This window comes from Equus przewalskii, chromosome 29 (genome assembly GCF_037783145.1).
Source record: "Equus przewalskii isolate Varuska chromosome 29, EquPr2, whole genome shotgun sequence".
NCBI classification, from domain to species: Eukaryota; Metazoa; Chordata; class Mammalia; order Perissodactyla; family Equidae; genus Equus; species Equus przewalskii.
In genome coordinates this window covers 31242977-31266016 of record NC_091859.1, presented here as the reverse complement: position 1 = coordinate 31266016, position 23040 = coordinate 31242977, and the positions used below count along the sequence as shown (strand labels likewise).

General features: G+C 40.9%; 1 protein-coding gene across 1 annotated transcript; it reads left to right on the top strand.

Moving 5' to 3' along the window:
* Nucleotides 1-874: 874 nt before the first annotated feature.
* On the top strand, nucleotides 875-20766 carry RTCB (RNA 2',3'-cyclic phosphate and 5'-OH ligase). Its single transcript, XM_008522869.2, has 12 exons — nucleotides 875-1105; nucleotides 2748-2826; nucleotides 4034-4101; nucleotides 5229-5328; nucleotides 7395-7551; nucleotides 9181-9337; nucleotides 10339-10498; nucleotides 11884-12059; nucleotides 12591-12779; nucleotides 13456-13566; nucleotides 14961-15080; nucleotides 18839-20766. Exons 1-12 carry the CDS (start codon nucleotides 1013-1015, stop codon nucleotides 18944-18946), a joined length of 1518 nt encoding a protein of 505 aa, XP_008521091.1. The 5' UTR covers nucleotides 875-1012; the 3' UTR covers nucleotides 18947-20766.
* The last annotated feature ends 2274 nt before the right edge of the window (nucleotides 20767-23040 follow it).

Here is a 23040-nt window from a genome sequence, read left to right as displayed (position 1 = left end):
AATAATGTAAGAAATGAATAGAACGCGCTAACTTTGCAGCACTGACAATCCAGTGAGGGAAAGGAAGAGAGCTGTCGGCTGGAGTGCTGACTGTACGCCAAGCCCTGTGCTAGTTACTTCACAAGTGTCATTTCATTTAATCTTTACAGCCACTCTCCGAAGAATAATGATCTCATTTACAGATGAGGAAACAAAGGCTAAGAGAGACTAGTCACACAAAGCTGGTAAAGAACAGAGGTAGAAACTGAACCTTAAGTCTTTCTGATTCCAAAGTCGCTGTTCTTTACAAGAAGTCGGACGAGAACCTGAAATCTCTTAAAGCCCACTTATTACTCTGAACAGGAGACACTGTGTACAAAAGTATGATCACAGAGTACTCGTCATCAAGAAGTCTGGACCGGGAAGCCCTTGCTATCCACAGGGACTGCCATCTCCTCATTTCGGGGCGGCACATCTGGGCCATAATAGATGCCCTCATCCGTGTTTGTTGGAATAAATGATCAACTGTCACGTTTCGTTCTTTGGAATGCTCCTTTCTGACAGAAAAGTTATTTAGTGTGTGTCCCCAAATTCATGCTGAAACACTAGGAATTTTCAGTTGTGTTTACTTAAGCATCTTTCTCTTTCTCAGCTACAGACACCTTTGTCCCCTCACTGCCGAAACTCCAAATAGATGTATTCGTTAGCGCATTCGGATCTGATCCAGATCCAGTGCGTTTTTCAGTGCTGAAAAGCACTTCCGAAACGAAGAATAACTAGATCATACAAAAAAACTACTGGATTTAGCTCAGCTTTTAGCCCAGGAAAGAACAACTAGCAAGTACCCAAAAACTTGCGAGAAAAGCGATCGTTGCGGCGAGTTTCGGGCCTCGGCGCTTGCCGTCGCCCGTCCTGCTGCCAAGCCGGCCGCGCCTGCGCGATGAGTTCAGGAAGAGGGTGATTCGGCAACGGGACAGCGCGGCAGCTGCTCTTCAAAGAGGAGCCGCGAGTTTTCGCCCCCGTGGTCGCCGCCATGAGTCGCAGCTATAACGATGAGCTGCAGTTCTTGGACAAGATCAATAAAAACTGCTGGAGAATCAAGAAGGGCTTCGTGCCCAACATGCAGGTGAGGCGGGGGAGCAGGAGCGGTGGCGGGGCCTTGCCGGCTGGGGGCCCGCGGCGCCTCCCTGCCCACCCGGCCTCCTCCTCGCCCTCCCGGTGCCTGGGTGGCCCTGGGCCCGCGCCCGCCCCCAGCGGCGTCCCTCCCACCCCGCCCTTCGGCCTCGTGGCTGCCTGACCTAGCCGGCCCCACCTCCCTGCTGGAGAGGTCCCAAACCACCGGCACCCGCAAGGTGGAGTGTGTCTGAGGAATCCGAGGAAATAGGATATTGGCGTTTGCAGAGCATTTTCACCCTTAAGTCTCATAAATGCGCCGTATCATGCGTTCATTTCCTAAGCTTCAGAGACGTTAATGCTGTGTTACAGGGTAGCACAGCCAGTCCCGGAGATAGTTACTGGAACTGGAACTTAGTCCTTCTGCGTCATGCTGGTCGTTTATGTGATATTTACAGACCTGTGGTCGCTGAACCCAGTTTTTAGCATTCACTGGTCCACTTTGGTTTTTAGTAGAACAGTTTTGTTCTTCATAACAGCTTGGCAAATTCACAGGGCAAGGGGTTTTTAATATTCTCTTCGCAGAAGGACCTTTTGTTGTTGTTGTTGTTGTTTGCTGAGGGGGATTGCCCTGAGCTAACATCTGTGCCAGTCTTCCTTTATTTTGTATGTGGCTGGCCGCCACAGCATGGCCACCCATGAGTGATGTAGAAGGACACAGCTTGTGACACAGCTGCTTCTACCCGCCTAGTAAGAAACACAGCCAGGACTTGATGTCCAGTGCCCATCTTTTCCTCTGACAGGATGACGTATTCCAGATGGCGACTTGGGAGCCCAGTACCAGAGAGTTTGAAATCTTGGGCTTCCTGTATCTTTCTGGCTTCATGGCCATTCGTGCTCATTATTTTCCATTAAAGTGAAGAAGGAAGGCATTGGTGAGGTTTAGTAAAAGTTCCTGGTTGCTGCTCCTTCATAATCTCTGATCTCTGATCAAAGTGTTCTGGCCTTTGGTGTTGACATGATTATGTCCTCCACTGCCTTCGTATGCCTCTATTGTTAAGCTTCTTTATCCTCTTTAAATTATATGAATTCCAGAACTGAGCACACAGCCACATAGCTACATGTTAAAATGTTTTTACTCACTATTTACATGAGTATAGATCTGTAAATCAGCATAGGACATGGTAACGTGTAATGTGCTGTTATCTTGAGCACAGGTAAAGTACACTAAGGTCAGATAACGGCATTTTTATGTTTAGAATTTGAGTTTTTGATTTGTCTTTCTTCAAAACCCATTGATATCTTAGAAGCACAAGAGGACTGAGACCTTTTGGCCTTAGTGAGAGCGTAGTTGGAAGACTTTTGTTAACACACACACAGAAAATATTTTACCTGTTGAATTCTTAAGTGTAGCTTTGAGAGGAGAATAAGCCAAACAATTTGTGAACTTTGCAAAATACATTTTTAAGATATATTTAAAGATGGATCCGCCTTGTAGTTTTTGATAGGAACTTTTCTGCTTGGTTAAGGTAATAGAAAAGTGTTTTATAAAGAGTAAGGCAAAATGAATATTGCATACGGTGTTTGTTTTCTGTCTAATGCTTATATATTGTGTTCACGTGCTCGACATGGTTTTTCCTTTTCTTTGGTACCAGGTTGAAGGAGTTTTCTATGTGAATGATGCTCTGGAAAAATTAATGTTTGAGGAATTAAGGAATGCCTGTCGAGGTGGTGGTAAGTATGTTAGTGTTTTACATTGACAGTACAAGTGGTGTCTTCCCTGGCCTCCAAAAAATGGTAATTCAAATAACTATAATTTGAAAACACAAAAATGTTACCAAGGAATGACCAAGACTTGAAATGAGACCAAAAAACGGTTAGGTATTTGTGATCACGTTGTCAGCCACCTGGCTTTGTAGAAACCCTTTGGAGCTGGGTGGACCTGGTCGGTGTCACTGCTAACCTTGGACACTAATAACAAGAGCTACCAAATGGTATTATTGTGTACTTGCTATGTGCCAGGCACTTTACCAGCTGCTTTACATAAATTATCTTATGTAATTCTTAGAGTAACTCTAAGAGGAAGATATTATCATCTATATTTTATAGAAATGTAAGTCAAGGCTCAGTGAGGTTAAGTAATTTTAATTTGTCTGGGGTTGCACAGCTTCTTGTGACAGAGCCAGAATTAAATCCAGGCATGTCTGATTCCAAAGGCAGTATTCTTACCCAGTACACTGGTTGGCCTCATTGAACTTCAGTTGTCTGTCTATAAACGAGAGTTTATTACACCTATCTTGCAGAACTGCAGTGACAGGTAGAGATAAATACATAAAGCTCTAATATGATATGATGCTCTAATGGTGATGGTAGACCAGAAATCTAGTTTTAACCCTTTTAATTTTTAGTTCAACAGACTGAATCTCAGCCCCCTCCCCACCAGGGTATCCTGACTTGTCTGAAATGACACAGCAAGTGACAGAGCTAGGACTAGACCCGCATACCCCTGACTTGCAATCCGGTGTTTTCCCCGTTCTTCCACGTTGCCCTTCTTTGTCAATTGGAATAAAACCAGAGTTGATTTTTTGGATAAGTAGTATGAACTATTGAAAAGAATACATTTTTTGTGCTGACGATGCAACGTTCAGTAGTTATGTGTTACATATCCCAGGACAGTATTTGCAGGCAACCCTGTTGTGGTCTGCACAGAACACTGACAGCATGTTTGTGGTGTGTAGTCGCCCTCACTAATTCCTGTGCATGTGCTGCCTTTTTGAAGAGGCTCCCTTCCCGCTTCCATCTCAGACATCCTTTTATGCTTTGCTGTTTGAGTAGTCCTAACCACTACTCCTTCATTCAGTGCAATCTAGAAACATACAAATATACTTAATGCTAAAAGTCAAATGTGTCCTTTTTTCTAATATTGAATTTTTGTCTTCAGGTGTTGGTGGCTTCCTGCCAGCCATGAAACAAATTGGGAATGTGGCAGCCCTGCCTGGGATCGTTCATGTGAGTTTGTGTTCAGAGCTTTAATCATTTGTATTTTGTTTTAGTCTAGAAGTTTGTTGAATGGATGAATGGCCACACCCAACTGATAGTGATGTCATTTAGACAGTGACTTTTGAACATCTAGAAATAACCGTGGGACTTAAAGAACTAACTGAGTCTGGGTAACTTAGTTTCTCATTGCCTTTGGCTAGAATCTGTAAGCGCTACAGAACCTTTGAAGTAGTGTTTGTTTTATTGTTTCTTTGTCATAATACTTCTTTATTCTTGGATCAGTGCACCACCATTGAAAGTTTCACTGTGGCCCCATTCAGGAGGATGATGGGAGAAAGAATGGAAAGAAGTTTAAGGGTTAGGACTGAGAGGAGGGAGAAAGAAGAGTGTAGCTATTCTGGACATGATTGGAAAAGGAAAGCAGTGGCAATAACAAGGGTAGAGCTGGACAGTACATGTGGGCCGCCTCCACAGTCTAACATTCATATTCCACCATAGAGAAAGATGTTAAAATAAATCCATTCAACAGACGTATTTTGAGGTCTTTGTGCCAGTTACTATGCTTGGGGCGGGGGGAAATGAAAAGACATGGCTTGTACATTTAAGGAACTGGTAAGTGTCTAGGTGTCTGTAATATGTCCTTACCATGTTTGATCTGTATCCTTCCTGGGTCAGGATCCTTTTCTGGGCCCCAGATATAGAAAGTATACAATATTCCTACCATCAAATGGATTACATTTGTCTATGATTGCTTAAACACTAAGGACCTGTATAAATTTTCACATATTTTCCTTGTCTTAACCTGACATAACCACAATTTGTCATTGTGTAAAGATCATCTTTAAAATGTAACAATACATTAAAGTTAGTGTGTCGTAGTCCTATGTAATGTTATACTGAGGCTTTTCTGCTTTCAGTTTCCTTTATGGTCAGACTTTATAAAAAGGTTTTTTCCCACTATATTTAGCTTTACAGTTAGGAGTTTTTATACCTAATTTCCACCAACAGAGAAAATTTCATGGAAACAGAATTTTGATTTGGGGAAGACTTCAGTCCACAGCCATTTGGGAATTAGTATCAGGTAACCAGAGTGCCAGGTTGAGAAGGCTGTATTTCATTTTCTAATTCTCTTCCAGCGATCTATTGGGCTTCCTGATGTCCATTCAGGTTACGGGTTTGCTATTGGGAATATGGCAGCCTTTGATATGAATGACCCTGAAGCAGTGGTATCCCCAGGTAAGGTCACTGTGCCCGTCTCCTGTCAGCTGCGTAGCTTCTCTCTGAATCACAGCCTTTCTGAAACAGACATGGCTGCTTTTTGTGTCTGCATCTCTCAATCTCATATTCTATCATTTCTTTTCCTCATTTACTGACTTAATTGTGGACACTCAGAGGCTATTAAAATATCAAATAAAGCATACGTTTATTGAAAATTATTTGAACCCGCACTACATGCCAAACACTATCCAGACATAGAGTAAAAAACAAACTGAAACACTTCCCTGGCAAATTATGTGTCTTCTGTGTGTCCCAGCTACCTCTTGGGCAAATCGGAGCTAGTGATGTTACTTACCACATAGCATTGTTGTTAGGATTAAACAAGGTAAGCTATGTAAAACCTTAAAACAGTGCTGGGCATACAGCATGTACTTGGTGCGTTTGCTCACGTTATCATCCTTGTTACTTACCTCTAATTGTGTACATCTTTTCTGCTGGGGGTGCTTTCACTGAAATTATTTCATGTCAGAAGTGGTATCTTTGCTTTCAAAGTCTGAAAAAAAAAGTGAAAGTTTAAATTATTATATCTTGAGAGTTTTGCCACTAGCAGTGGTGGACAAGGTTGTTTCAGACCAATCCTCTGCCAAGAGTAGCAAGAAAGGCTGGATAAAGTTTTAAAAATAAAACAAAAAACCAGACACATCTATTTGAAAGCATAGAAAAGCTATTAAGGCAATAGGAATTTGTGAGGCTAAGATCCAGAGGAAAAGTGCAATTACATGAGCCCAACATTTAGCACTGTTTTTCTCTTGAGGTACTTGCAGATGTCAGTCAGTAAGGATATAGGTGATTTGAACAATCCACTTAAACTTGACACCTGGACCTCTAATAAACGTGCATGCTTGTGTATGCACACACATTACAGTGCATCCAAGAACTGTAGAATACACATTTTTTCAAGTGCACACAGAATGTTTACCAGAATTGACCATGTGCTGAGCCATAAAGCAGATCTCAAATTGCAAAGCATCAAAATCATAGAGTAGCACTTCTTAAATGTTTTGGACTCAAGATGCCTTTACAGTCTTAAAAATTTTTAAGGGTTGATTTCAAAGGCTTTTATCAATGTTTACCTTACTAGAAATTAAAACTGAGAAATTTTAAGACAGTAATACACAAGTACGTGTTTCATTATTCATCAGAACAAACATTATCACATGTCCTGTAGCCTTTGGAAAACTTCACTGTACACTCAAGAGAATAAATTTAAAAGGTCAATAATGTCTTAGCCTTATTCTACAATATGTCTTTTAGACCTGAAAGATCTCTGGACCACACTTAGGACCACTGGTATAGAGGATATTATCCTACCACAGTGGAATTAAGTTTAGAAATCATTAACAACGATAAAAACCTGAAAAAATGCACATATATTTATAAATTAAGCAGTATACCTTTAAATAACCCGTGAGTCAAAAAAGTAATAGTAACTGCAAAATAATTTTAACTAATGTTAGTAAAAAAGACGTTTAAAAACTGTGGTTTACTGTTAATGCTATGTATGGATATAAAGGCACAAATTAGAAAAGAAGAAAGACTAAAGTATCAATATCTAAGCATCCATCTCAAAAAATTAGAGAAAGAACAACAAATTAAACCCAAAAAAGGTAGAAAGATGGAAATAATTAAAAGGAAAATTAGTGAAACAATATACAATAGAAAGGAGAAACATAGCCAAAAGTTTGTTCTTTGAAAAGACTAGTAGAATTCAGAAACCCCCAACAAGAGTGATCAAGGAAAAAGGAAGCACGTAATACACATTTTAATCTCTAGTCTAGATGTTACTCATTGTCTCGTTAATTACTGCCTCCCTGGCCTACAAAGTACCTTTAATATGTATGGAACTTTGAATTCTTTTGGTGTCGTCACACTTCACCTCAGAGAACCACTTTGGTGGTTACTTTAAAATGTAGTTACCTTTAAAAGGATGGCTATCTTTTAAGCCTTACACTAATGGTGGAAAACCACAGGTAACAGTGCCCTACCTGGTTTTGCTAATATCTGACTAACTTTTCTCTCTGTAGGTGGCGTGGGATTTGACATCAATTGTGGTGTCCGCTTGCTAAGAACCAATTTAGATGAAAGTGATGTCCAGCCTGTGAAGGAGCAGCTTGCCCAAGCTATGTTTGACCACATTCCTGTTGGAGTGGGCTCAAAAGGTGTCATCCCAATGAATGCCAAGTAAGAGCACAAGTTCTAGTAAATGGAGTAAGAGCGATGGTAACCACATGACCCTCACATTAATTTCCAGTGGGACACTTAGGAGATGGGGATTATGCAGTCACTTTTCAGGAAGTAGCAATGAATTGGTTATTTAAGCATGAAGTCCAGCCCGTTTATTGGAGACATTAGTCAACTGATGTTCCTTTTAACAACCTTTGACATGCAGTAGAATTTAGAATAATGTCCACCAACATTTACTGTGCAAGGCACTGTGCTGTAGTGTATGTATATCGTATCATTTCACCTAGATAATGATCCTAACGTTATCCCTAATTTGCAAGAGAGGAAACTGAAATTTAAAGAGATAATAGTAAATAAGCTAGTAGGTGAAGTCAGGATTCAAATCAAAGATGGCTTGGCTTTAGAGTCTGTATGCTCGACCCACTGCCTTTTGTCAGTGAACCATTACTTATCCATGACCTTCCTTTTGGAATGATAGCACTGAACGTGTTCTTCAACTAAGATGTTATGTATTTCCAAAGTAGAGAATTAAATATCAGGCTATAGTGTAATTGCCTTTGAGCTAGCCAGTGACTATACTGTGTCGTAGTTCGTGTAAAGCTGTGCATCTTAAACTTTGCAGAAGGGTGTGCTTAACAAGTATGTTTCGTTAACATCTTCTGTTTTATCTTTAAAATTCACGTGGATTTTGCATCCTATTCAAGTACATGTACATACATTACTATTAACGTGTTTTTAGTTATTACCTGTTCTATTATACAGCTCCCCTCCACCAAGAAAAAACTTCAGTAAAACTGATACACTTGGAAGACGCTCATTCTCTGATTTCATGTCGTCCCTGACCTGCAGTCCCATTTGAAGAGCATGCATGGAACTTATAAATAAATTCCAAGCATCTTTACAAATATTTTAGATGGGAATTTCATCTGATAAATAAATCTAATAAATGTTGTAATAAATAATGTTTGAAATGAGCTGTAGCGGGGAGGGAGCATTGAACAAGGTAATCTCTCCTGGTCGTGTTTTGGAAGAGGGCTCGCCCTTAGATCAAGATCACGGCTTTTTCCTTCTAGGAGTTTAGTGTGTTGTGCACCTCAGCTTCAAAATGCAGGTGTAGTAAAGCTGCACAGTACTTCTGTGAGGGTGGGAATAGACCTTAAAGTTTAACCTGTGTCACCTCAGGACATTTAGATAGCTTTATTATTTGACTGTAATTTTTCATAAATTATTAATGAAAGACAGTAGTTGTGGTAAAGTTAATGTTAGATAGTGATATCTGATTATAGTTAGAAATTTTCTTTGGCTGCTTAATCACCACCTCATAGAATTCAGGACCAGAGAGGCAAATCTAATGTAAGATTTGAAAAGTACAAGGGGCTGTATAAATATCAAGAACTATAATCATCTCTAATAGGACATTTACTATGTTATATTGCAAGTTTTTATGTAACTGCTCTCCTCAAAAAGCTAGAGTTGCTAGGAGCATAAACAGTATCGAACACAGGGCCTGGTACCCAGGCAGTAGTCAGGATATGTGGTGTTTTCCTCTGCCCTTTTGAGATGCGATCGTCCTTAGGTTTTGATCAGCCTTGACTGTGAAATGACAGCACCTTCTTACTCGCTCAGAGACCTGGAGGAGGCTTTGGAGATGGGTGTGGACTGGTCCCTAAGAGAAGGCTATGCCTGGGCGGAAGACAAGGAGCACTGTGAGGAGTATGGAAGGATGCTGCAAGCTGACCCCAATAAGGTCTCTGCGAGGGCTAAAAAAAGAGGCCTCCCTCAGGTAACACTTTTGGAGGGGCGACTTGTTCAGATTTTTCATATTTTGTTTTTGTTGGGGGAAAAAAATCTGGCTTATATGTAGCAAATACATCCCCAGGTTTTTTCACAGTATATCAACAAGAACACAGATTTGTTTGTTTATGCTTCGTTCTTACTCTTTTAAAAACTTGTCAGGAGCTTGCAGATGTTCATAAAATAAAACAAGATATCATGAATTAGAGGTGGATGGGGGAAAAATGGGGTATGATTATAAGGCTTAAAATGTATGCCAAAATTGCATATGTACATACTTTGACAGTCTACAGATTTGGCTGAAAATTTTCTGGTGTCCAAGATGTCTTTATCAGTTTATGGTGTCCATGAGATAAGAATATACCAGATATTTGAAATTTACCGCTAATTGTGATGGCTTTGCCACTCATTCCCTGTGACCTTGGGGAGGTCTCTCTTGCCTGTCCAGGTCTCATTTTCTCAGCTGAAAGCTGGGATAGTTAAACCTAGGCAACCTCTAAAGGCTCTCCCAGCTCTGCCATTCTCTGGTTCCCTAAATCATCTGTTAGCACTAGTTACAGGATTTGTTCTTTCAGTGATGGATAATGGGAGGTGTCAGAACTCATAAATGTTTCAAAAATCATTTAAACTTGGACCTTGTTAAGAGACAACATTCACCAGAATTCATCCCAAAACTTGACCCTTCTCTCCATGTTTACAACGTTCTGTGAGCCATTATGGTCTGAGTTTTGGTTTATGAAGCTTCTGATAAGTGTGTACCTCAAGCAGATAATGATACACTAAACCTCAGGAGCTGCTCTACATTATTTTTGTTGTGTAGAGTATTACTTAAAATGAAGGAAGCATTTCTAAGGCTCAAAAATTTTTTTGTTACATAAAACTCTATGTGAATATTTTTGTTATTAGTTGTTTTTATCTATTTGCTTTTTAAATGGACTTTTTTTTTAACTTGAATAGAAGCTATTTTATCATACATTCTTACATTTGCAGTTGGGGACCCTGGGAGCAGGCAACCACTATGCAGAAATCCAGGTTGTGGATGAGATTTTCAATGAGTACGCTGCTAAGAAAATGGGCATCGACCATAAGGGACAAGTGTGTGTGATGATCCACAGTGGAAGCAGAGGATTGGGCCACCAAGTAGCCACAGGTATATTCTGGACCTAATTTTTGGTTGGATGCTAAAATGTACATTTTATGGGGAACTGTATAGAGATTTAAGAGAGAGACAGCTAGAACTATACTGTATGGGGTTTTACCCTGGTTCTCCTGACGAGCAATGTGACCTTGAACAAACTAACTTCGTTAGGCCTTAACTTTCTTATCTGAAAAAAATGGGAATAATAATTTCATATGATGGTGTCATAGAAGATTAAATGAAATAATATATTTAAAGTACTTATATCAATGCCTGACGGTTAGTAAGTACTCAATAAATATTGGCCCCAGTTATTGTGTTTACTTTTACAGATTACTATTACTATCCGGCCATGAAAGAGCAAGAAAGACTGTAAATTGTAGTAGAGTCTGTAACGTATGCAAATATCTCTTAGGTACCTATACTGCAAGATTAGGTGTTACAGTGGATTCAGTGATGAAATTGGCAAGGAGTCTGCCCCCAAATTGTTACATGAAAGAGACGTCATGTTCATTAAAAAGAAAAAATACAGACAGAAGACAGTAATTGATAAAATATAGAAGAGAAAAAGTGTTAAGAAAAAGATTTTAGTGATGGCTTCATGGACACGCAACGTTTGCAGTTTCGATAATCACACACAAAGGATATTCATGGGCAAAAGACAGCATGAACAAAAGCAGGGGGCAGGGAAATAGGTCACTTTGATGTATAGGTCACTTTGGATGATTTGTAGGATGTGTGAGAGGATTTATGAATATATAAAAAGTTATAGAGACACATGGAACTTATTATAAACTTTAAATTGCATTTTATAGTTCATCCGTGTATGTACATTTCATCTTATGGGAATTTAATCATTCATGCCAGCCTGGCCCTTTAGAATATTTAATCTAGGAAATATATGGAGCATTGACTAGTATTTCTGAACTTTCTGCTGGGTACTTGTCTACACTTTGTCATGGATTTGATTTTCCTGCAGAAGATCTAGCAACTTGTCTCAACTCTCTTATATTAAGTTATTAAGAGTTATTGTTAAAAACTGTGGTGGTAATAAAATGTATTTTACTGCTTCTATTCCATTCATTCACATGCCAGGAAAGGAGTAACTAAGACCCTGTTGTTGCTACTAATATACACATCTCCTTCCCTTAGAAGTTCCTGGAGGGCAGGTGTTGTCTTTGTAACCCACATAGTTTTGTTACAGCTCTGACAGAGAAGATTCTCAATAGATGTGTGTTGGCCAAGCAAACGGATGAACTCAGAAACACTTTAAAGGGAAAGTTGTGTTTTACTTGTCTTTTTATAGAATGGCTTTGAGTGTAGCCTACCTTTCTGCAGTAAATCTGAGTTATAAAGGGAAAGCTGGCTGGTTTGGACTTGCTGCTCTCTTGTTCCAGATGCGCTGGTAGCTATGGAAAAAGCCATGAAGAGAGACAAGATTATAGTCAATGACCGTCAGCTGGCTTGTGCTCGAATCGCCTCCCCGGAGGGTCAGGACTACCTGAAGGGAATGGCAGCGGCTGGGAACTATGCCTGGGTCAACCGCTCCTCCATGACCTTCTTAACCCGTCAGGTACAGTTTGGTTGCTCTTCAGTTCCGAGTTATTCCTGGTGAAGTTAAGTGCTTTAAAGCATAGCATAGTCAAATCAAAGCCTGTGGACTTTGGTTTTAGAAATTTATCTAATAAATATTTAAGATAGTGGCAAAGTGTCCAAGCTTTTGCTGTCCTCTTAAACTGTCTCAGCGGCTGTCAGGCGTGGGGAATGAGGGAAGAGGAGAGGCCACAGTTACTCCTAGAATTTGCCTTGAGCAGCAGAGAGGGTAGAAGTGTTGTTCCCTGAGACTCAGAAGGCTGAGGAAGAAGCAGTTCCCGAGGATGATCAAGAGGAGCCAAGCAGCTTTTCATCCACAGCTGGAGTTAGGGAGTGGAATTTGCTGTGTGGACTAAAAGACAGTTTTTGTCTCTTACGTGACGCCTAGTAATACTGCTGTTTTCTAACTGTCAAATCCCTCACTCCATTCAGGAACAGACTAGCGGAAAACAGTCAAGTAAGTTCTAACGAGCTGATTCTGGCTGCTTTTAACTTTGGCTTTTTCTCTTAGGCTTTTGCCAAAGTCTTCAACACAACCCCCGATGACTTGGACCTACATGTGATCTACGATGTCTCTCACAACATTGCCAAAGTCGAACAGCATGTAGTGGACGGAAAGGAGCGGACACTGTTGGTGCACAGGAAGGGATCCACCCGGGCTTTCCCTCCCCACCATCCCCTCATTGCTGTTGATTACCAAGTACGTACTAAGCCATTTGTGGTTTTTAAGCAGTGGGGGCATGATTTAGATAGTTCTAAATATGGATGAATTTAAACAGGAAGGCAGCAATTGTGAAAAGAAAATAATCTGTCATCCATGAGAACAGTGATTTCCGGTCTTCTCTGGAGCAGTGACTCCCCCATCATCTGTGCTTGCAGTATGCTGTCTAAAAAATGCTGCATGAGAATGCTTTACTCAGTTAAGGTGAATTAAGGTTATCTTCCTAAGAACTTTGAATGATTGGAAGACAGGATTAAGATTAAACTCAGTCTGTTTCATTTTTCTTACCTTTTGGTGTCTGGCTGTGATAGAGTTAGACCCTTTGCCACCTCCCCTCTCACAGACGAGGAACCAAAGCCTGGAGAGGGCAGGCGCCATGCTCAGGATCTTCCTGCTGTCGCTTCCCCGTGTGTTTGAGTTTTGTTTTGCTCTTACACTTAGTCTGTCTTCTGCTGCCTCCGTAGTCCTCACGTTTTCACTCTCTGCCTCTTCTCTCCCCTCTCAGTTAGCAAAGAATCGAAGTAATGTCTTAGTATAGTTGTGAGAACAGTGCATTCGAGGCCCGGGTTTCTCCTGCAGCTCTCCAGGGCAAGGGAGAATTTAAAGCTCAGGCGTAAGAAGCTCATTCTAACGTGTGATTTGTGTGCGTCCTCAGCTCACGGGACAGCCAGTGCTCATTGGTGGCACCATGGGAACCTGTAGTTATGTTCTGACTGGCACTGAACAGGGCATGACTGAGACCTTTGGAACAACCTGTCATGGAGCGGTAAGAAAAGAGAAACTTTCTTAGAGATGCTCACTTCCATTTAGGCGTTGTTTCGCATTTTAACATGTAAACGTACTCAATTGAGCATTAACAAAGTTGAAGTTTGGGTCTGTTTTATCTTCTTCCTGAATTTATTCCCGTAATATATGCTGTGTAGTGAACCGACTGAGGTCACCTAGTATTCTACCTTAGTGGGGTCATTGTGGGACTAGGGACTATTCCTAATCTTCGCAAGTACACAAAATCCAGACTGAGAAATTGTCACACTAGCATAACTGATAGAACTTTAACTGATGCAAATTTGTATCACTGCTTATCTCAGTGATTCACCGGACCTAGTAATTTGTACGATTTGCTCCTTATTGAGTGGATTCACTCAAGATTTGGGAGATATGCCCTATTTGCAAATCAGAGCCCAAGCACAAACTGTACTCTATTTCGGCGTGCTACCTCTTATCTTCTAAGTAAACTTGTTTTATAAAGCGCCAGACAGTAAATATTTTAGGCTTTTTGGACCATATGGTCTCTGTGGCAACTATTCCATGGTGCCATTGGAGTGAAAAGCAGCCATAGGCAAAACATAAACAAACGGGCATTGCTGTGTTCCAATAAAACTTTATTTACAAAAACAAGTGGTAGGCCAGCTTTGGCCTACAAATCAGTTTGCCAAACCCTGATGTAAGCCAGCAAAGTACTTCGCTAGTGATGGAGTGGAAAATGGAAGCTGTCTAGAATACCTTCTCCTGGACAGACCCTCACAAATATATTTAACTGTGCTTTTTTCCTCTGATCCTTTCTCATTTCCAGCTGCCTCCCAACTCCTAATTTTAACCCAGTGATCAAAACCAAGGTCATCCCACACATGCACATTAGCAGTGTCTGGGGGCAGTTTTGATTGTCACAGCAGGGGAGGGAGTTTTGCTACTGGCATCTAGTGGCTGGAGGCCAACGATGCTGCTAATATTCTACAATTTACTATGTATAGGACAGTCCCCACAACCAATTATCTGGTCCAGAATGTCAGTACTGCTAAGGTTGAGAAACTGTTTTAAATCACCAAGAACACCAAGTTTTTGTGATGAATACTGTTTACAATTAAAAATTAATATACTTATTGAATTGATAATAGTAATTAGAAACACAAAACTAAATCTTTAAATACTAAGTGCTTTGTCTAGATGGAAATTTGTTTTCCAAAAGGATATGATGAGGCTTATAACAAAAGGCATATAATAAGGTTGATAAAATAGAAAAAGATGCTTTTTAACTCTTTTTTTAGTTTAAAAGGAGTCAAGGAAAAAGCATATGATCCTACGGATTTAGATAATTGCTGAGATTGAACATAATTTATAGCTTAGAACTATGAAGTCAAGTTGCTTCCTTTCCCATTCTAGGGCCGTGCATTGTCCAGAGCAAAATCTCGACGTAATTTAGATTTCCAGGATGTGTTAGACAAATTGGCAGATATGGGAATTGCAATCCGTGTTGCCTCACCCAAACTAGTTATGGAGGAGGTAAGTGAAATTTTGGTAAATATTCAGTGTAAGATTGTTTATGATTTATGCTAGTGCCCAGAGACGGCAATTTTTGCTATTGCTAACGGAAATTGTTGGATTTTTTTTAAAATATCCTCAATTACAGTCTATCATTCTCTTCTATTTTGTATGGAGATTAATTACAAGCCAAGTCCATAAGAATGATTTTTCCTTTCATGTGTAGTCTCTGTCTACATATTAAGCTTTAAAAATAGTTTGAGCTGACTCATTTTAACCTTTCTTTTGCACAGCTCTATACTTCTGTTTAAATTTGAAAACAAATTTAAAAAGCAGTGGGGAAATTTCTGGGGAAACAGTTTCATTTGATTCACAAGGGAGCAAAGAGTTTGTTTAAATTATATGTATGTATATGTACGCATATGTACATATTTAAATTAGAACCAGCATAACTCATTGTAGAAGTTCAAGAGAAAAGAAAAACAATCCTCCAGAAAGTCAGTGCCCCAACATTTACCTTCTTTTTCAGGATATTTATTGCCAGTTTTTTCCCTAAATGCTTTTTTTAAAACTAGTTACAATCATAGTTTACAAACATTTTGTAGTCCTTTTTTTAATTTAGCACATTATTATAAAATTGCTTGTGTCACTTTTTAATGATTGCTAAATAGTCTACCAGCTAAATACCGTAAGTTTCTGCCTATATTGGACATTTAAGAAACTTCCAAATTTTGCTACTAAAAATTAAGTTATAATGAGTATCTTCATGCATGAAGCTTTTTTCCCAGATGTTTTAATAATTAGAGTGAAATCCCAAAAGTAGAATTACACAGTCAAAGAGTATGACAGAACCTTATTTTTTAGTAACTATCAACTTCTCCCTGATTTTAAGAATAACACATTTAATTAAGAGGTTTTGGAGAATACAAAGAAGAAAACAAACCATCTAGGATTCCACTATACCCCCACTGTTAACATTTGGTATATTTTTTACTTGCATGTTTTACAAATGATTTTTTTCATTCACTCATTCAGCTAACATTTATTAAACATCTGCTATAGGTACTGTTCTCTAAGTACTGCTAGGTACTTTTCTAGGTGCTCGGGATACTGCAGTGAACAAAACTAACACAAATCCCTTCCTTGTGAAACTGACCACATAGTAAAGTGTATAGTGTTAAATGTGTGGTGAGAGTTAGATGACGACAAGTGCCACAAAGTAAAGACGGCCAGGGAGCCGTTGGGGGCGAGTGCAGCTTTGATAAGGTGTAGTGAGGTGATGTTTGAGTGAGGGCCTGAAGGGAGTGAGGGAACAGGCTGTGTGGGGATCTGGGGGGACGCTTTCTAGGCAGAGAGAACAGTAAGAGCAAAAACCATGAGGTGAGACTATGCTTGGATGTTCGAGAGACGGCAAGGGGGCCAATGTGACAACAGCAAGCAAGAGCGAGGTGAGGTCCGAGTTAGGGGGCACCACATCGTGTGGGTCTTTGTTTTTCCCTTTACAAAAAGATTTTTGCTGTAACTCTGAGTGAGATGATGGGAAGACATTGGAGAATTTTGAGCAGAAGAGTAACGTGATCTGACTAATGTGTTTGCATGATGAGAAGAATCTAGAAGAGAGACTGGTGATGCACAAAAGAAGAGGGAATTACTGGAGCAGTGTAGTCGAGTTGGATGAGAAGAGATGGGGTCTGATGTACAAGTAGATGGGGTTGGTGCTCAGGAGCCCTCAAGAGCTCACATAATTCAGCCTTAATAAAAAGAGAGAAGGTACAGATGCAGGTCGTCAGGAAAGAAGGTGAGGGTTTATGGAGATTCTGTTCTGGCAGTTTCTATTTTTTCAGCCTAATAGGAAGTAGGGCCAACAACTGAGAGTGAGGCTGCAGGAGAAAGTATGAAACAGTCATCTAAGAGACAGAAGGAGAAATTGGCCTAGTGAAATTTTGGGTGATTGCCAGACAGCACCAAGGGCCCGCTTGAGCTAAATTCAGTGGTTAAATGTTTTTTCCAACTACAGTCAACTGTATGGATGCAGGTGTGAAATAGATGTTGAGTTACCTTTAATCAGGGTTGCAAGTACTGCACAGTGAAAGAAGCAGGGTTGTTGAGGGTGTTGCAAAGGGATTGTAAGTCTCATGGGGTTAAAGGACTGTTAGAGATGGAGCATAAGGGGGAGGGAGCTGGAAACCTGGGCCATGATCACCAGCCTGGGTACTTGAAACTGAGGTTATGGAGGAGTTGTAATCAGTGGTAATGACAAGGTCTGGGGTATGACCCTGGGAGCGAGTGGCTGAGGTAACAAGCATTGAAGGAGCAGAAAGCAAGGAACCAAGAAGCCAAGGAACTGAAAGCATCATCTTCTGGATATTGAAATCATTCAGAATTATAGCAGGAGAGGGTGACAGTGAGCCAGGAGCTAGAAATCTTCAAGTAATGATGGAGAGTGATTCAGACTCTAGCAGATACTGCAACAAGAAGAGGTAGTAGCTGGTGTAAATGACGGCCGCAAGACTCAAAACTGGGAGTGCTTAGGGAGGAAGGAGGGAGAACTGTGTGGAAACAACCATGAAGAGCAAGGACGCCGGTCTCACTGCTGGGCCTAAGGGCACGACCCGGTGTGGGAGAGAAAACAGCTGCCACTGCAGAAGGTTGGAGGCAGAAGTGACATCTTCAGGGGAGATCCGTGTTTCAGCAAAACAAGAAGATGAAGGGAGCGTTCAGAAAAGGGAAGGAGGAGGGGATTCTGCACTTGAGTCAGTGCAAGGACTTCCAGAGGCCACAGTGGAAAAGTTTCAGAAATTGGAAGGGAATGGAGAGATGGGCAAGAAAGGGGTGTGTCGGGAGCCCCATGGGAATCAGTCTGGGAGGCTTGAGACTCCTGTGTTGACATGAATGGGGATAAAGGGAGTGTGTGATGAAATTTGTTCTAATAGTGGCAAGATGGTGAGTGTGGGTAGGAATGCAGGGGGGAGGTCTTGCTAGAAACAGAAATAAATTGTGTGTGTCTACATAAAGAAACATATATACGTACATACAGTGTTGTATGTATGAGCTTACAAACTCTTCCTTACTGTGAAGGTCATACATGTTCATTCCAGGAATTTTGACAACTGCAGATATATAAAGAAAGAAAATCAGAATTGCTAATAATTCCACCATCCAAAGATATTACCACTCACAGGATGGTTTGGTTTATTTCCTTCCAGTTGGGTATTGGTGTATATGTTTTGTTCTGTTACATTTACTGCTTTTCCTAGTTATCCAAGTGATATATATTCTTTAGGGAAATTTTGAGAAATACAGAAAAAATATAAAACTAAATGAGAGTATTTATCTTACTACCCCCTTACCAGCGCTGAGCTTAATCATCTTTTTAATCTTTAATTATTTAATAGGCAAAAAAACCTTAGTATTGTTTTAATGTGCATTTCGTGAATTAGAAGTGAAGTTTAATGCTTTAAAATTTTTTTTTTTAAGATTGTATTTTTCCTTTTTCTCCCCAAAGCCCCCTGGTACATAGTTGTATGTTTTTAGTTGTGGGTCCTTCTAGTTGTGGCATGTGGGACGCCGCCTCAGCGTGGCCTGATGAGCAGTGCCATGTCCGCGCCCAGGATCCGAACTGGTGAAACCCTGGGCCACTGAAGCAGAGCGCACGAACTTAACCACTTGGCCACGGGGCTGGCCCCCATTTTTTTTTTTTTTTTAAGATGATGAAGTTTAATGCTTTTAAAGATTCCACTTTACCTAGACTTTTACTATTTTTAACTCCTCCCCTGCAGGCTCCTGAGTCCTATAAGAACGTGACCGATGTGGTGAACACCTGCCATGATGCTGGCATCAGTAAGAAGGCCATTAAACTGAGGCCGATTGCTGTTATCAAGGGATAGAACTCTGGCCACGGCCCCCCGACACCACTGGCCCTCGCTGAAGTGGAAGTGGACTGACGCGGTCTTCGACATCAGACTTAAGAGACCTCCGGGTTCCAGCGTGCAGCTGTAACTGCCCGTTCCCACATGGCCAACTGGGAGGCTGCCGCTTCAGGAGCCAGTGTTTAAAATAGCCTTCCGGGGGGGGCACATTGCCCCCTCCCGGACTGTCCCACAGATTTTTAGGAAAATCTATTAGGAAGTGGGGATAGGTTAAGAAACTGCCTTACTCAGTCATAAAGTCTTTAATCATCAGAATAAACTTCTCTACACCAAGCTCTGTTTACATCCTGAGAGATGTCATGAAGAGTATTTTATTAAATAGGAAAGTTTTGGAATGTTTTCCTTTCTGCCCTCCTTTTGTCACTTTGTCCATTCATCCGCCCATCTACCCCCGGGCCCTTCACTGGGCAAAACCCTAATACCACTCTTTCTTGGAGAGTCCCCCCGGGGTCACATCAGGATATCAGATGAATGGATAATGGAACACACTGAGGAGGGGATGTGTGTGGAGCTGTAGGAATAGGGATGCAAAAGAGAAAATAATTTTTCATAGACTTGCTGCCTTTCTCAGTCCAAGGCAGAGTTTTGACTTACCTGCAGAATGGCATCAGTTGGTATCTGTCACTAATTAGGCCTGGTCTTGCAAACTTTCCTTGAATAATAACTTAGCAGCAGCAGAGAACTCTCACATAATACTAAATATCTCTTCATTTGTTATCGAATTATTATAAAAGCATTAAATGACCACAGCTGTGACATTAACGGTTGCTCTGTGTTGACAGGAATGACTAGTCTTGTGCCACTAATGAGATTTCACATTATGTACTGTGACACCTCGAAGATGTTAAAGTTAGAGATTATTAAGGCCTTGGTTGAGTGCAAACAGCCGGTAAAATAGAAAAATCTAATAAAGTTGCAATATGTTGTTTATATTTTGTGCTTAGTATTATGTAGCTTAGGACAATGAGTATTTGTACTTGATCCACTTTGGACAGTGTTGCTGTTTTCTGATTTTCTCCCAGGTTGCTTTCAGAAACTCGCCCTAAGAAAATATTCTGTCCTAAAACTTCAACTTAAAATACAAACCCCCACTAGAGTTTCTGTAGATGCTGTGCGGAAGGCTGGAGAAAAGCAGACTTCCTCCAACAATGTCTGATGTGAAATGGCACAGCCCGTCTGCACTCAGAGCACTCGGTAACATCAATAGAGAAGTTAGAGACCTTCATGCAGTGAGGACAGAAGCCTTCAGACTGGGCCACTGACTGTTGTGCGCGGGTGACCTAAGGGTGCAAGTTACCAGTGAAGGCTGGGGGCAATTACAGATGGGAAACAGGCTTCTGGCAGGTGCTTAGATTCTCTGGAGAGGAGTGTCTGTGTAGACTCCCTCTAACTGGGCCTGCCTAATGGCATGTCATCTGCAACTAATTCAGAGCAAGGTCCACTCCCAAAACTAACTGATGTTAGTGCAAGAAATGTAGTGGGTCATCTTAAATACGTACGTTGAATTTTATTAGATGCTTTGAAAGTTACTCTTCAAGGAAGTGAGGGGAGCAGGTGAGGAGGAGAAAAGAAGAATGGTTTATGCAGTGACCTCTGCTTTAGAAGCTTTTGTTATGCGGAGCATTTCCAGCAAACTTGACCATATTAATGACCATAGAAAGTAATGGTTAATATTTTGAGTTCAAAAAGAAAGGTACAAACATTGTTTTCCTTGTTCTAAAGATGTTATTTTCCCATTTGAGGCAAAAAAGCCACTTAAAAATAAATGTTCGAATGAAGCTGTAGTAAGCGGGTGTTTTAATTTCCTGAGTAGAAAGACCTCATGGCTGTGCACGTGAACACGGCTGGAAATGCCCTCTGATGAGGCGCCGTCGGGTTCTTTCACACAGGAGGGTGAGTGTTATTACTGTGCACATCTTGGTCCTTTTTTAGAGCATCTAAAATCAGTAGGTTTATAATTAATATTTTCAAAAGCACTGACATTCACACACTGATGATGGCCTGTGTCATTTGTGTTATCAGTATATGTATGGGAAAACCAATTCATGAGACATAAAATATGAACACACACTTATTTTCTTATTTTGTGAGTATTTCCTGGAGCAACAAGGAAAGTAAAGATTTAAATATTGAATAAAATCTTGCAGATCTTAAGACACTCCCATTTTGATCTTCAGATAACTTTGAAAACTTAAGCATAAGTTAACCAAACATTTTTTTAACTTTTCCTGTTTTTTCTGCTTTAAGACTGCGTTTTTCCCTCATGCTCATTATAAAGTTTCTCTCCTATTTCTGGAAATTGCTTGTAAGCATCAGCTATGTTGCTGAAATGTTTATGACTCTCTGCCTGATATTCCAAAGAACAACTCAGACCACACTGGCCTTATTTCTTACTTGTGTCCTTACTCTCTCTGCATCTGCTCCAGTGCTGGCCCATATGGGATTTTCATGCTGTCCAGGGAGCATGATTTGTCTCCATCTGGATCAGTTAAGTATGAAGATGCTGTTAATTATCAATCAGGCTTCTTGGAGTATGCCACGTCATTAGGATAGACTCTGATCTTTAAAAGATCTCACTCTGAAACTGTTGCCTGAAACATCAGTGATCCAAGAGGAGGGTAATATTGCAAGGGGGACGTGTTCCAGAGCAGTGAGTGGTGATTGAAGTTGTGCCTTGCAGATATGTAGTAAATAATGCCAAGCATATAGTTAGGTGCTTCACACATCCTGCTTTGCAGTTCACCCAACATTTTTACATACGGTTTTAGTCCTAAATGAATGAGGTAGGGAGGGAGGATTATGTGAGCCATTCACTGGGATTTAATGAGGTTGGCAAGGTAGGTATCATCCCCTCATGACCAATTAGAATACAGCCTCAGAAAGGTCTAGCAGCTTGCCCAAGGGGCACCCGACTAATGACAAAGCCAGGCGTAGAGAGCCAGGTCTTTCGACTCCCAGGTTTAATGCCATTTTCCTGATGTCACATGGCCTCATTTAACCATCTCATGCTGCTTCTCCTATTCAGTACAAGAACTGGCCAAGTCCAGTCTGGGACTTCTAACATGGAGCACTCACAAAAATTTCTTTTAAATGGAATTAGCCCTCTTGGCTGGCCTGTTGAGGCGGGTCAGGGATCCTGACCACCACAAAGGGTTCTGTGATGAGCTGTGAAGTTTTTATTCTGCTTAATGAAAGTATATAAAACAGGCCTCCCTCTGGCCTTGTTTTCTAGTTGACAAATCAGTAACTAAATGCCAGGTAGCCCTCAAAACACTGAGTGCCTCCCGGGACTCCAGGACCCTGTCACATTTGCCCACTTTTAGAGTGTTAGCTTAAGAAGGTCTTCTGGAGTTTGCCTCACCTCCGTTGCTACATGTTTCTTTCCCAGAATGGGAGACAAACTGGATAGTCAGATGCCAGGAGACCCTTTTGCTCTGGACTCCAGATCGTGTTTTATCAGTTAACAAGAACTGTATTCTTCCCGTGGACAGAACACTGTGCTAGGTCCGAATGAAGTTCACAAAGATAAGTCATACTCTACCTTCAAGAACTCACAGTCTAGTCTAGAGTGTGGACCAGATGTGCATACTTGTAAGCAAAAAGCAACTCAGCAATTTACGTGTTGATAAGCACAAGAATACATGCTTGGGGAAAAGACAATTATGGTCCATCTTTTACACAGCCAACTACTTCAGAGGGATGTCTTTGCTCTAATCCTCTACTTCCTCATCTCTCATCCCGTCCTTGATCCTCCATAATCCTGGTTTACGCCCTTACCACTCCGATGAAACTACTTGCCAAAGTCATCAGTTAACTTGTAGTTGCTAATTAGATGGACCAATTTTTATTTGCCTTCTGCAGTATTTGATACTATTAATCACTCTTGAAACACTCCCTTAAAACGTTTTCTCTGGGCTAGGTCCTGGTCTTCTCACTATGCGCTTCCTTCATGGCTCATTTTCACCCACTCCCATGATTTCAACCATCACCTATGGCTGGCAACCCCACATGCATCCCTCCCACCCACATCTGCTAGACATCTCCACCTAGAG

Coding starts and splice junctions, on each gene's coding strand:
- RTCB (XM_008522869.2), top strand. CDS start 1,013: ATGAGTCGCAGCTATAACGATGAGCTGCAGTTCTTGGACAAGATCAAT. Junction 9,338..10,338: donor AAAAAAGAGGCCTCCCTCAG/GTAACACTTTTG, acceptor TTACATTTGCAG/TTGGGGACCCTGGGAGCAGG. Junction 10,499..11,883: donor GGGCCACCAAGTAGCCACAG/GTATATTCTGGA, acceptor CTCTTGTTCCAG/ATGCGCTGGTAGCTATGGAA.